The sequence below is a fragment of the Anguilla rostrata genome, chromosome 8, assembly GCF_018555375.3.
Source record: "Anguilla rostrata isolate EN2019 chromosome 8, ASM1855537v3, whole genome shotgun sequence".
Taxonomy (NCBI): Eukaryota; Metazoa; Chordata; class Actinopteri; order Anguilliformes; family Anguillidae; genus Anguilla; species Anguilla rostrata.
Window position 1 is genome coordinate 10,307,531 of NC_057940.1, and position 14,127 is coordinate 10,321,657.

At 45.3% G+C, this 14,127-nt stretch overlaps 1 protein-coding gene across 1 annotated transcript in view; it reads right to left on the bottom strand.

Annotated features, from left to right (window-relative positions):
* Nucleotides 1-3,477: 3,477 nt before the first annotated feature.
* The window catches only part of LOC135260772 (adenylate cyclase type 1-like), a 36,052-nt gene continuing 25,402 nt past the window's right edge, over nt 3,478-14,127 (bottom strand). Inside the window, exons 10-20 of the mRNA XM_064346304.1 lie at nt 13,131-13,228; nt 12,943-13,027; nt 12,371-12,460; nt 11,360-11,613; nt 10,814-10,940; nt 8,499-8,615; nt 8,053-8,199; nt 7,446-7,544; nt 6,960-7,074; nt 6,589-6,713; nt 3,478-5,895 (exon numbers count right to left, since the gene is read on the bottom strand). Of these exons, the coding sequence (XP_064202374.1) occupies nt 5,566-5,895; nt 6,589-6,713; nt 6,960-7,074; nt 7,446-7,544; nt 8,053-8,199; nt 8,499-8,615; nt 10,814-10,940; nt 11,360-11,613; nt 12,371-12,460; nt 12,943-13,027; nt 13,131-13,228 (1,587 nt within the window). The 3' untranslated portion in view covers nt 3,478-5,565. The remainder of the gene's footprint in view (nt 5,896-6,588; nt 6,714-6,959; nt 7,075-7,445; nt 7,545-8,052; nt 8,200-8,498; nt 8,616-10,813; nt 10,941-11,359; nt 11,614-12,370; nt 12,461-12,942; nt 13,028-13,130; nt 13,229-14,127) is intronic.

Genomic DNA, 14,127 nt, shown 5'->3' on the forward strand with positions numbered 1-14,127 from the left:
AAACAGGGCAAAGCAAGAGCTACAGCATCCCAGCCACTATTACATCACGGGCAGCGCAATCTAAAAAGGCTTATTGCTGCTTTTTCTTAACAAAAAATGTAAATTAAATTTTCATATACATTTGGCATGTGTTCTGTATCACAATTTCTTTTTTTTTTGTTGTCAGAAACATAACTATAATCATGAGAAGAAGGCAGTTCATTACAATGATTATTTCTCATAATTATTGAAGTTCTGTGTAGATAAAATTATTATAACAACCAATAAATATTCTGTGTAAATAAAATTATTATGACAACCAATCTTTATTCCTTAACATACAGTTGCTACTAATGTTACTTCTACAACTTGCACCACTACAACATGTAAATAAATGAATAAATAAATAAGTAAAGAAATAAATAAATGTCAAGGCCTTAGATATGCAGATAGAACAACCAAATCAATTGAGTAATAATAATATTGCCTTTTATAAAATTACTCATTTATATCGATGAATACAAAAACTGATATTATCCAACTGTATCTTTACAGAGTCGGTAATTAATTGTGTGTAGTTGCTCCACAGATGCACAAGATCAAGTAAGCATATTAAATTGATTATGTAAAAGGCATTTATTTTAAAGACTGTACATTTAAAAAATAAGGCAGGAAATTGTTCGTACCTACATTTACATTTAAATTGTTCTCACAGAGAGCCTGACTGAATCAATCAGGCAGCAGGTAGGGGGGAACCAGCGCAAGCTGCAGTGTACAGAGCTGACTGAGGGACACCGTGTTGTAAAAGTACAGAGGTTCTCTCTATGACATAACAGGAAATACTGTGACACCATTTCCTGTGCCATCCCCCAAGCAGCCCCACTCAACACCTACAGGGCAAAAAAAAAAAATTTTTTTTTTAAAACTAAGCCGCTGGAAAATTTTCAACCAATCAGATCTAGGCCTCTGTTGTTGTTGATCCAATATTGGATGGGTGCAAAAGCCACTCGAGCACTATTCCGAACAGCATACTGTGCCAGTGACCTCCAGCATCACTGTTGACATAACCGGGTTGAGTAATATTAAACTGCGACAAACCACACAACGACAAAAAGCGTTAAAAACATGACAGCCTAACTGTCACACTTATAGCCTTGTGCTGTGTCCCTAACTTTGGGTCGCCAAATATAAACTGCATAACTTCTCCATTTTACTTTTCTCTCCATAATGGTAGCCAAGAAAATTGGTGCAAGACACCAATCAACAGCCACCTTTACAACATTATAGCTTTTGCTTACATTTCGTGCTCAGGACAAACTTCTTAAATAAAATAGTGAAACCGGAATTCACAGCTGCTCAGCTTCGGGTGTAAAGATTCAGTGCATATAGTGAAATAATGAGAAAATATAAGAGCTAAAAAAAGGCCCAAGGCCCGTCCTGGTGTCAATCAAAATGCCTTTATTAGAACGGCATGTTCAATAAAGGTTCTAAAGTTAAAAACATCAGGGTGTGATAACACCATGGAGAACAAGCCCTTTTATGCAAACAGAGACAATGAAACCCTGCCAATTCACAACAGAAAGGTTTCCTTGGGAATTTGTGCTGTAAGAAACTAGCACTACTATGCTTATTCTTTAATGAATACACATATTTTGCACATGGTGATGGACGACACACTGTGGGATGTATGGGGAGACCGGACATCAAAAATAATGGGCAAAATTTTTATTGAGGCAAACTTTAAAGCATTAGAATTGTTTACTTAGTGCATATTTGTGTTCTTGGGTGTTTTTGTGTGTGTGTGTGTGTGTGTGTGTGTGTTTACATCAAATAGTGTGTTCATGTGTGTTTATGGGAGAGAGACTTATTGAGTATTACTTTGCTTGTGTGTGTGTATGTAAGAGAGTATATGAACGAGACCGTTTTTGAGCATTTGTGTGCGTGCATGAACACGTGTATGCATGCGTGCATGTGGATGACTGTTTCTGGGCATTTATATGCATGCATGCACACGTGTGTATGTCAGAGAGACTGTTTTTGAGCATTAGTGTGCGTGCATGCGCGCGTGTATGTGAGAGAGACTGTTTTCGAGCATTAGTGTGTGTGCATGCGCGCGCGTATGTGTGTGTGTGTGTGTGAGAGAGACTGTTTTCGAGCATTTGTGTGCGTGCATGAACCGTGATGCATGCGTGCATGTGATGCTGTTTGGCATTATGCATGCATGCACGTGTGTATGTCAGAGAGACTGTTTTTGAGCATTAGTGTGCGTGCATGCGCGCATGTGTGTGAGAGAGACTGTTTTCGAGCATTAGTGTGCGTGCATGCGCGCCTGTGTGTGAGAGACTGTTTTCGAGCATTAGTGTGCGTGCATGCGCGCCTGTGTGTGAGAGAGACTGTTTTCGAGCATTAGTGTGCGTGCATGCGCGCCTGTGTGTGTGAGAGAGACTGTTTTCGAGCATTAGTGTGCGTGCATGCGCGCGCGTGTGTGTGTGTGTGTGTGTGAGAGAGACTGTTTTAGAGCATTAGTGTGTGTGCGTGTGTGTGTGAGAGAGACTGTTTTAGAGCATTAGTGTGTGCGTGTGTGTGTGAGAGAGACTGTTTAAGCATGTGTGTGTGTGTGTGTGTGGAGAGACGTTTGAGTTAGGTGTGCAGGCTGTGTGTGTGTGTGTGTGTGTGCGTGTGTGTGTGTGTGTGTGAGAGAGACCGTTTTAGAGCATTAGTGTGCGTGCGTGTGTGTGTGAGAGAGACTGTTTTAGAGCATGCGCGCGTGTGTGTGTGTGTGAGAGAGACCGTTTGTGTGTCGGCACCCGTCTGCGGCCCGCGTCTCCCCGCGGTGTCGTAACTGCAGCGGGGTTAACGTTGACACACGGCCGACCCCGCCAGGGCATCGCTCCATAGGTTAGCGCACGTTCCCCCCGCGCTCCGCGCCTCTCATTGGCCGGCTCGCGCTTTGGACACGCACAGCAGCCTCCGTGTCCAACACAAACACGCCGCAACCGCCAAGGCCACTGGAGAGCTAATGGAATGTTGCATTAAATCCAGCCGTGACCGTTGGGAGATTTCGTGATGCATCGAAAGCCCTGTGCTGAAGTTCAGACCTGCGCGAACACGTTCTGTGCCAAAGATGACAGACCTTCATAGTGAAACGGAATACAAAATTTCAGAAAACTTTCTCAAAATTCCTAATGCAAAGTATGACACAAAACTGAGACGCTAAGAAGTACCAAAGTATATTTTCTTATTCATGCAGAAAGTATTCTCCTAACCACACAAAAAGCATATTGCCATAAATAATAATAATAATAATAATAATAATAATAATAAAAGCATTTGTTATATAAGCTTAGAACAACCAATTAATTAGTGGCAGTAGAAAAACTGTACTGCATATTATAAAATATGATGCCTTTTGTCCGTAAATCCCAGCCTACAAGAATCTATTTCTGCTATTGTGGCAAGCATTGCTAAGCTGTTGCAATGTTTCATTTTTTTATTTCACTGATTTATTTCTTAAAGGCAACAGCCTAGCTGTAGAGGTACAGTATTATCAAGTCTGTGATATTTCGTAGCAGCAGGGGGTGAGTGCACCTCCACCCACACCTATTTCTTCTTTCTAACAGGGTCCAAGGGACCATGTGGGGAGCAGGTATTCCATTTATAATGAAAGTCCAGGTTGTGCTCACCATATTGTGCCTCCACACCCGTGGATTTGCTTGTACATAAAAACAGAATACTTCTATTACAACGTTCTTAAGTTATGAATTACTTAAGTTATTCTAATCATTTCGTCATCTGGTATAAATAAAAAAGTAAACTTTTAAACTGTTACCTTGGCATAATTTCTGGAAAGGTTACTAAAAGTAATGTCAAAGATGACATTTAGTTGACCTCCTTATTGGATATGTTAAGTATTTCAAGATAACAGTGTGTGTGTGTACAGGGCCGGCCCGTGGCATAAACGCTCTATGCGGCTGTTTAGGGCCACAACCACTGGGGGGGGCACACGACCACAAGGGGGGCCACACGATCCAATGTTTATCCAAGGTAAATAACGTTATTTTCGTAATTACGTTATTCATCCCCTATCGCGGAATTAGCAGTATAAATTTAAAATGTAATGGCAACAGAACTTTGCATAACAATGTAATGTAAGAAGGATTTTACCAAGAGAACCCCCCCCCCCCCCCCCGGCTCGACAGAATCCAACAGCACCTCCCCCCAAACGCATCCCACATAATTGTTTAGGGCCACCAAAATCCTAGGGCTGGCCCCGTGTGGGTGTGTGTTTCTGTTTCTGTGTGTTTGTGGAAATGGGAATGGCAGGTTTTCAACTGGGGCAGTGAATGAGCTGAAGACTATTCAGCTACGATAAAATCATGTGACCCAATGACCAGTGACACAAATGTCACTGCGGCCTCCGCAGCATAGGCCTGTGCAAACTAAGTCCTTACGTAGTATTAGGTGCCGGTTCTTAAAAATCAGACCACTGTGTTTACATCTCAGCACACTGGGTTCTGCGGATGGTCAAACCGTGACGAAATATAAAACGTGATGGCCTTGCCCTCGGAATGTACTGCAATACATTACAAATACGTGACCTTTTTGAAAACATAATGACAAATAATTTCACATTCATGTATTCAAAATATATATATATATATATATATAGCAATGCAATATTTGAAAGGGACAATAATTTGTACATTTGCTCATGCATTGCAAATATCTTTCCGCTCTCAATGATATACTTTGTTTCAGTATACTGTAGTATGCTCCATTCCCTTCGGTGTTATTTTCTTGTCAGAATTTGTAAATAAATTTTAAAAAAACTAAATAACTAAATGAAAAAAGTAGCTAATTAGCCCTGTCCGGTTCTGCCTCTTGAAGAAGTTGTTTGGGTCTGAATTTCTTGGCTCATATCGGAATGCCCCTGACAGTTTTAGAAACTTATTTCCATTAGGAAGGAGTGAGGAAACACGCTCCTGTCGATGTTATCTTTGACTCAGGCGCCCTCAGCTCTGGTCCAGGAGCGACGCAGACCCTGCTGGTTTCCACTGTTGCCCAGAACCAAATGGATCAATTAAAGCAGTGATTGAACTGGTATCTCACCTGGCCTGGTGTCTTGGGTCTAAAGTGACTGTTGATGTTAAGGTGGAAACAGAAGCCAGCAGATCTTATGGCTGTCCACGTCGAAGGCTGGGGACCCCGGCTTTAAGACTCCTGTCATCGGTTTAACATTCTTGTGTTCAGCTGGACGACGGCAAGAGAAAAGGGTCCTCACGGTTCGATACAAAGCAAAGCTCAAAAATGGTCTACGGTAAGAATAAAAACATTCAAAGGTGTTAGAAGATGGATGCACCAGGCAAACGCGTGGGGTCCGGGGTCCTTCCGGATGCTTCCGGTGACGGGTTGCGGACAGACCCTCCTTAAATCCCTCCGTGTCCCAACAGTTGGACGAAACCCAGCTTTCTCTTTGGTTGGTCAGCGAGGGACCCTTGTGCAATTAGCCTAAGACCACCCGGTGAGTTTACAAGCAGCGACGAGCAGCGCTTCTCAGCCCTTCCCCCCCCACCGCGTTCCCGTCTCTCACTCCTCCTCCAGGGCAGCCCTGGAGGTTGCTGGGAGTTGTAGTGTGGCGGAGGCGAGGGCGGGGGTGCTGCCCTTGGGGGTGATGCCCACCCTTGCTGGAAGGTTGGCCATGGACGGGGAGGCTCCGCCCACTTTGTCCTGGACACCGGTCCTCCCGTATGTTGTCCCGCCCAGGTGGCCCCCGCCCGGCCGAGCTTGGGTCCTGGAGGTCTGGGTCTTGCCTTCCAGGAAGTAGGTCAGCATCTCCCCCTTGCCCTTCACACTGACCTTGCCCCGGCACACAAGGTCATAGTCATCGTTCAGCATGCGGTACACGTCTTCTGTGACCTGCAGGGGGAGCCAGAGAACAGAACAAAATCTGAAAAAATATTTTCCTATTTTGATGCCAGTAAAGTTTGAAAACCCTCCTGGTCTGTAAGAAAGTTCTTTGAAACATGTTACAAACCAATATATATGAAAAAAAAATAGTGAATTTCTTTTAAAATGGTGAGTTGAAGTATTTCAAATAATAATTTAGCCTAGGTCCAAATATAACAGAATAGACTAATTTATCTTTATTATTAATCTGGAAGTATAAATGTATCTTTGGTTCCACTTCTCATTGTAAATTTAAATCTGAAGAAACAATATACAATGCAAATGTAAAGCATATAATGCAAATTTAGACATAAATCGCCTTAAAAATAGGAAGACATGGCTCCAGCAACCCCATCATAAAAGCACTTGTCACCTGCCTCTGCCTCCGGTAATGAACAGAAGCACAAAGGAAAAGGCATTCAAGGATCACAAAGACTCATCTTGGAAGCTGCTCTGTTCTTCAAGAATGAACACTGCGGTAACATTCAATTTTATTTTTAGATGACAATGTTCCCCTGTGTCGGAATAGTATTACGACTTCAAAAGAGACATTGAGGTTACTGGATAAAAATTACCTGCTGGAAACTTTTTTCCCCTACGTTATTCTGAAACGTGGAACAAAAAAACAATCAGCTGGGTGTTAGCTATACCCGCCAGTCTCACCTGTATCTTCCCTGGAATACCTGTGCTGTCCATTCGACTGGCCACATTGACTGTGTTCCCCCAAATGTCGTACTGTGGTCTCCGGGCCCCGATGACCCCCGCAACCACGGGTCCCACGTTAATGCCTGCAGGACCACACCGGCGACAGCCAATCAGGAGGCAGGTCTCTGCTAGCTGTCTCTCGCTCGCTCGCTCAGTCTCTCTCTCTCTCTCTCTCTCTCTCTCTCTGCACTGTATTCCTGCCTATGAACAATAGCTAGGGATTTTAATTATGTTAAAATATAATCCAATTCCGAATTGAAATTGGTTGGCGGTTCGTTGGCACGACAAACAAAACTGTTTTGCCAAAGCACAGTTGCTGAAACACTTACCCACTCGCAGCACAAACTCATTGTATGACTGATAGTTGATTTCGTCGAGAACGTCGAACATCTCGATCGCAAAGTCCGCCACCGTGCTTAAATGAGAGACGGTCGACTTTTTGGCCTGTTTCACAAAGACAAAGAAAAGTTAAATGCATGAAACAAAAATGATCATTTTTTTTCAGAAAACAGAAGGAAACACAAATTATATGCAAATTATTTTCCATCACATTGTGCATATTGACAAAAACATTCTGTCTCTTTTCAACCCTAGTATAGCGTACAATATGACTGTTCGTGTGATACATATATCCAGGAATCAAAGTCTTGTAAAAAGCTAAAGTGCAACTAAAACAGGTATTCATTTCTTTGGACTGTGGAAGAGTGGCCACAGAAGTGGTCCCTGGCCTAATGTCACACACACACACACAGACACACACACACGGACACGCGCGCACACACACACACACACACACACACACACGCCGTCCTTACCTTGGTTCCTATGGTAGGCACCAGGCCCACAGCTGCCATGTACGTGCTTCCGATGGTCTTTATCTTCTCGATGTCCTTGTAGCACTCTTTATCCATGAGCTGAAAAAAGCAGGTCTTTGCTCATCAAAGGCTAGAGGCTCCCACCCCATGCAGCGTGACTCCCTGCAGTGGCCCCAAACACACTCCTACCGCCGCGGTTTCATTTAAACTCATAGGGTGCGCGGAAACTGCAGGAAGCATTTTGCACATGTTACTGTGCAGGATGTTGAAGCTACTGCAGCATTTCTCCTACGTTGTGACATTTGTGGAATGTTGGAACTGCGTGATGATGTTAGGGGTCTAAAATAGTAATACTATGTGTACAATTCTCTCTACGTTTTACACTTCAAGTAATAATAATAATAATAATAATGAAAATCGTGATTATGATAATGTTTTCTGTCCTTATTTATCAGCTATTACAGCTTGTCCTTGTCATTCTATGTCAGTGCTATCCAAGGGAGGCATTTGTCTCTCTCTCTCTCTCTCAAGAGAGATCATTAATCCTTTTCATTCATTAATTTATGTCATGAAGTCATTTGTGTGGCGGGTTGATTGACGGGCTGACCTCGTCGAAATCAGCGATGATCTCATTGAGGAGCCGCAGGCACTCCACCCCCATGTTGTTGCCGTCCAGCTCGATGTAGAAGTCATTGAAGTTTGGGATGGAGGCGAAGAGCACGCCCACCTGGGCGTAGGACTGATAGTACAGGTCCTGTGGGGAGGAGGAGGGGACAAAGTCACATAGTGCCCAGGGAACTGGGACTGCAACCAGCAGGTTATGGGTTTTAGTCCTGGGAAAGGTAGCATTGCGAGAAATACATACATACATATAATCACACATACCTGTACATATATACATGCAGACATACATACATACAAACACACACACACACATACACACACACACATAAGCACTCGCATACATACTTGTTTATGCATGCAGGCACACTGTCTCACACATACATACATACATACAAACACACACACACACACACACACTGGGGAACTCACCATATTCCTGGGGTTAGACAGAAGAAAGTGCTGAGCCACGTGGGCAGGCAGGAGGTTAAAGAGAATCCTCTTATTATCCAGCTTCACCTTCTCCATGCCGTCTCTCTCCTCTTCTGCCTGAGAACACACACACACACACACACACACACACAAGCACACGCACACACACACACACGCACACACACACCACACACAACACACAACACACAGACACACCACACACACACACCACACACAGCACACACACACACACTAGAAACCACACACACACACACACACGCACCACGCCACACACACACAAACACCCACACACACCATCGCACACACACACACACAAAACACACACACACACAGCCACCACCACACAAGCACAGCACACACACACACACACGCACACACAACACACACCACGACACACAAACAACACACACGGTCCCAACAAATTGGCCCAGCTGTAGATCATGCCCCATTTTAATTAGCAATACAAAAACCCCCCTCTGTACATCTTAGATTTATAACATCATGTCACCTTGAATAAAGCCATCCAAAAGCAGGGGAGTCAATTTTACTCATATTCCCTGCAGTTTACTTAAATCACCACAAGAGGCCAGTAAAGACAGAGGCCATTTATCAAACACATAGTCATTAATAGTCTATAGCATATTTGGCCTGGCTAATCTCATTATATATCTTCCCACAGAATTATGACATCTATTTTTTTTTAAATTCCAAAACATGGCTTACAACACCTAATGCAAGAAGTGACACCATGATACTCAATACAAGAATGCACAAAATAATTAAAATCTACATTTTAAGCCGGTCAACTCTAGAGTTAATCAGTGCATCTACACAGCACGCCCATCACAGAAAGTCCCACATCACTCTGGCTGCCCAGCAGATTCGGTTTGTGATGTATGGGATACCCTTTGTTCAACATTTCACTGTGCCCTCCAAATTTTGGCAACATTTGAGTGATTACAATCCTGCACTAAAATCAAAGCAGGTGAATGAAACAGCCAACAAGCCAGCAGCAAGACTGGCCCCTTGTGAAGAAGCACACCAATAAGAGCATGCAGCTAATCAGATAAATGGCCCAAATTAAGGTTGCCATGTGAACACCATATGAAACAAATGTTTTTAATTAAATAGAGGGGGCTCGTTCAGCTTATATTATTGTCCGTCATGAAAGCAAGAATCAGGCCTGGGCACGTTTCTTTAGGCCTGTATGTGGAGACAGCCCTGAGGACTGAAGCAAGCACAACAGACTCCGGGATTCTCCCATTAATGGAAATGACAGCGGGCCCTTATCAACGCTGGACCAAGTAGGCAATTCAAATGCTTTAACCGTGAAACTCACAGAAAAATAACTCGCGGGCATGAGTTCACAAAGGCACAGCCATCACAGCTGCAGCCAAAAACAACAGGAGAGCGATGCTCACGGGTGGCCAGAACCCTTTTTCAGGTCGGCTTGTTGAATTTCCAAAAACAAAAAAAAGAACCATCCCCGAGTCTCCTCCCAGCCTGTTTGAAGTTTGGATTGCCTCACGCTTCTGTTCCAAGCTGGTGGACTCGCACACGTTCCAAAAAAAAGGATTATACCAAAAATAAAGTCCCTGCCCCTCCTGGACGCTTCTCGTTTGAAATTAGGACAGCATGGTTCTCCTTATTTGTGTCAGTGGGTACTGTTGGCCATAAAGTCAGGACGGTGCTCAGGTGAAGGCTGAGCCCCCACTGCTGCTGTATGAAGTTTTTGGAGCACAGCTGGAGGGGGCACACTGCGGGGGGGGGGGGGGGTCTGACCGGCAGGGTCACGGTGAACACTGGCACTGACCTGCCCACAGAGAGCGGGAGAGTGCCAGGTCCTGGGGCAATAGAACCTCAGAAGGCCCCCTCACAACAAGCAAAACACACTGGAGACGGGATGGAGGGGATGGGGGGGGGGGGGGGGGCAGGGGAGAGTGGGCCAACCTGACCCCATGCGAACACCATGACACTCTGCCCACTAAAGCCATGGGCTAAGAGCAATGAACTGAGGAACATTCCAGCAAACGGCAGTCAGCACTGCTGTGGGATGGAAAGGGCACACACACACACATATGCACACAAATACGTACACACACATACACACACACACACGCACACACATGCACTCGCACACACAACACACACCACACACGCACACACATGCACTCGCACACACACACACACACACACACACATGCACTCGCACACACACACACACACACACACGCACACCCTCCAGAGCGTTGGGACGGTTGCGGTGTCGGTGCACGCGATTGGCCGGTGCTCACCTGCGCAGCCCAGAGGTAGTCCAGCCGCAGTTTGAGGTCCAGCTGGCGGGAGTGCAGGGCCAGAGCGCTGGAGAAGAGCACGATGGACAGGATGGGCTCGATGCCGCGCATGTGGAACAGCCCGGCACTGCAGAGAGAGACGCACAGGATCACAGTCACATGTGTGTAACTGCGGCTAGAGCTCCTGCACCAATCAGCCCATATGAACGGGAATGCCCTCTAATGAAAGCCGACAGTCTGAACTTTAACCTCATGTTCACTGTTTTATTTCAAATCCAATGTGCCGGAGGACAGAACAAAAACAAGAAAAATTGTGTCACAGTCCCAATACCTTTGCATTTAACTGTATATATATATATACAGTATATATATATGGTGGTGGTGGTGTGTGTGTGTGTGTGTGTGTATGTATGTGTGCAGTATATATGGCTATGTGTTTATGTATATGTATATGTAAGTACTGCATGTGTATATGTATATATTTTGAAGGTAACTAATACGTGTTCCTCTTCCTGAGCGACAGGCGGGACGTGAGCCCGCACCCACCCGACGGACGTCCTGAAGCCGCTGATCTCCAGGACGGTGACGTATAAGACACTGAGGAGGAAGAGGAGGGTGATCTTTGGCAGCCAGGAGACGCGGAGGAAGAGGGCGAGCGTGAGCGCGCCGGCGGCGCAGGACAGGAAGGCGTAGCGGGCGCCGTCGCAGGGCAGCTCCGCCATGGTGCGGTTGGCCCCGCCCGCCTCCACGATGACGATGGAGCTGGCCGAGTCCCCGCCCCACAGCGGCATGCACCCAACCTGGGGGGGAGGGGAGGGGGGGGGGGGTGGTGAAGCACACGCAAACAGGGATGGAAAAAAACTACAAAAACTACAAAAATACAAAATGCCTTCCCTCAGCTGCATCTATAAGCTATTCAGCGGCTGGAGAAATAGGTTTTCCCAGAGGTATCAATCATACAAAAATGGGGTAAGCAACCCATATTACAAATGGCATAGAAAGAAGTACATGCAAATATGTCACTTAAAGATGCATTTAAAGGGCACAAACAATCTTGCAAATGTAAGACGTTGTATATTGCATATGTTACTTGACACATTCTTCTCAGTGAGGAAAAGCCAGAATGGGTGGAAATGTAGGTACGGACGTTTTGGCATAAACGGACTAGGTTAACCCCAATATAGCTCAAGTTCTACCTGGATATGGGGCGACATAGCTCAGGAGGTAAGACCGATTGTCTGGCAGTCGAAGGGTTGCTGGTTCAAACCCCGCCCTGGGCATGTCGAAGTGTCCTTGAGCAAGACACCTAACCCCTAACCCCTAACTGCTCTGGCGAATGAGAGGCATCAATTGCAAAGCGCTTTGGATAAAAGCGCTATATAAATGCAGTCCATCCATCCATATAGCCTGGCTATGTCTGAGGTGGCTAGAAGACCAAAATGTAGACGGTGTTCACCTGAACGTCTAGACAGCATTTCACTGACTTTGCATTGACTTTTCACCACAAAGATTTTTGGGATGTATGTGATGCACATGTCTGCGTGCGCACGGACTCACCACACATGCCTGGGCCACGGCATATATTAAGAACACTATGAACACACACAGCACTGTCCTGATCTGTATGGTGAGGCACCCTGGGAAACACTAGAGAGATAGAGAGAGAGAGACAGAGAGAGAGAGTGTGTGTCAGATTTCATGAGAGGGGGTTAGGTGGTCATTTCTAAAGATAAAATACTTTTTGAGCACTGTTTTACAAGACTATTCCTGGATGTCTCAAGTTCATATTCCAGTCATTCTGTACATGTACATGAAGATGGAACTGCAAACTAAAAGTTTCTCAGAAATAAACAGTTTTTTTTTAAGTATCCCACTCCTTGATTTATGGATTTATGCGCAATGCTGCAAGTGGAAATAAAATCTTTTTAGCTGTGACTACAGTCACAAAACTGACTAAAGTTGAATGATAATAAAAAATAAAAAAAATGGCCACTGTAAAGAAAAGTCCATAAAGATAGAAACACAAGGTAGTCAATCACAATGTGTATCACATACACACGGTAGCAGTAAAGATTTATAAAATGGCCGCAGGGCTTGGTAAAAAGCGAAAGGCGCTAACGATGTTTTACCTGTATTCTTGTGACGTACAGGTACATGATACAGGCCAAGAGGAAGCATATGCAGAAGACCAGGAGGACCAGAACCACCGTGCCTCTGGACAGAAGGACAGAGGGACAGTTAGGGGCTGGAGACAGGGATCGAGCGGAGACACTAATGACCTTTAAAGAGGAGCAGGTGCGAAGGCGCAGGTACGCACTGCGGTATTATCAGAAGGTAGACCAGGCCGAATAAGGCAGCGAGGACCAGCGACAGGACCACTGCGCTGATGAAGTACTCGTCGTGGAGCTGGTGGTACTGCAGACGAGATAAGAGACCATGATGCACTGGGGCAGAGAGGGGTGAGGATTCTGTGGGATGAAACAGCTTAGAACTGCGTCTCAGTGTCCTCTGCTACCTCCTGTTCACCTCAGTAAGCGCTTCTTTCTCTGTCTCTGTCTCCCTCTTTCTCTGTTATTCTCATGCACACACACGCACACACGCACACACACACACACACACGCACACACACAGACTCACACACACACACACACACACACACACACACACACGCACACACACAGACTCACATACACACACACACACACACTTCTCAAATATACTGGGCCTAAAGCATTACTCATCGTATTCTCCCAGAGACAGAGCTGAGACATTGCCACATCTTCTTAACACACACCCACATTTCAAGCACGCACACACACACACTCACACACACACACTCTCTCACGCACACACACACACTCTCTCACACACACACACACACACACATTCCCGGTTACAAAAGCTCTGAGCCGGCTCCAGATGGATTATTCTCAATAACAGCAGACTCTGACAGTTAGCTGGAGAGGCTGAGAGACACACACACAGGTTAAGGCTGTCTCTTCCCACAGCGGGGGGTTCTGACAGCACAGCGTGAACGTCAAGGAGGAGTGAGAGCGAAAAGCATCGAAATAAAGGCACTGCACACCAAAACCCTCAGTGTTAAATCAACTCCAGCGGAGTCATACGAGCCCATTGCAGCCCACACGCACTCCAGTACTATTATAAGTACTTTATCAGAATACTTTTATTATCTGCCATGTAGCTTAAAGGCTCCAGCCGTTAAACTCAAAAGCACTAAAGAATCAATCGGATGGGCGGGAGGAGGACCGTACACAAATGTTTGTTAAAATTCAGATTCGTTTGACAAATGATCT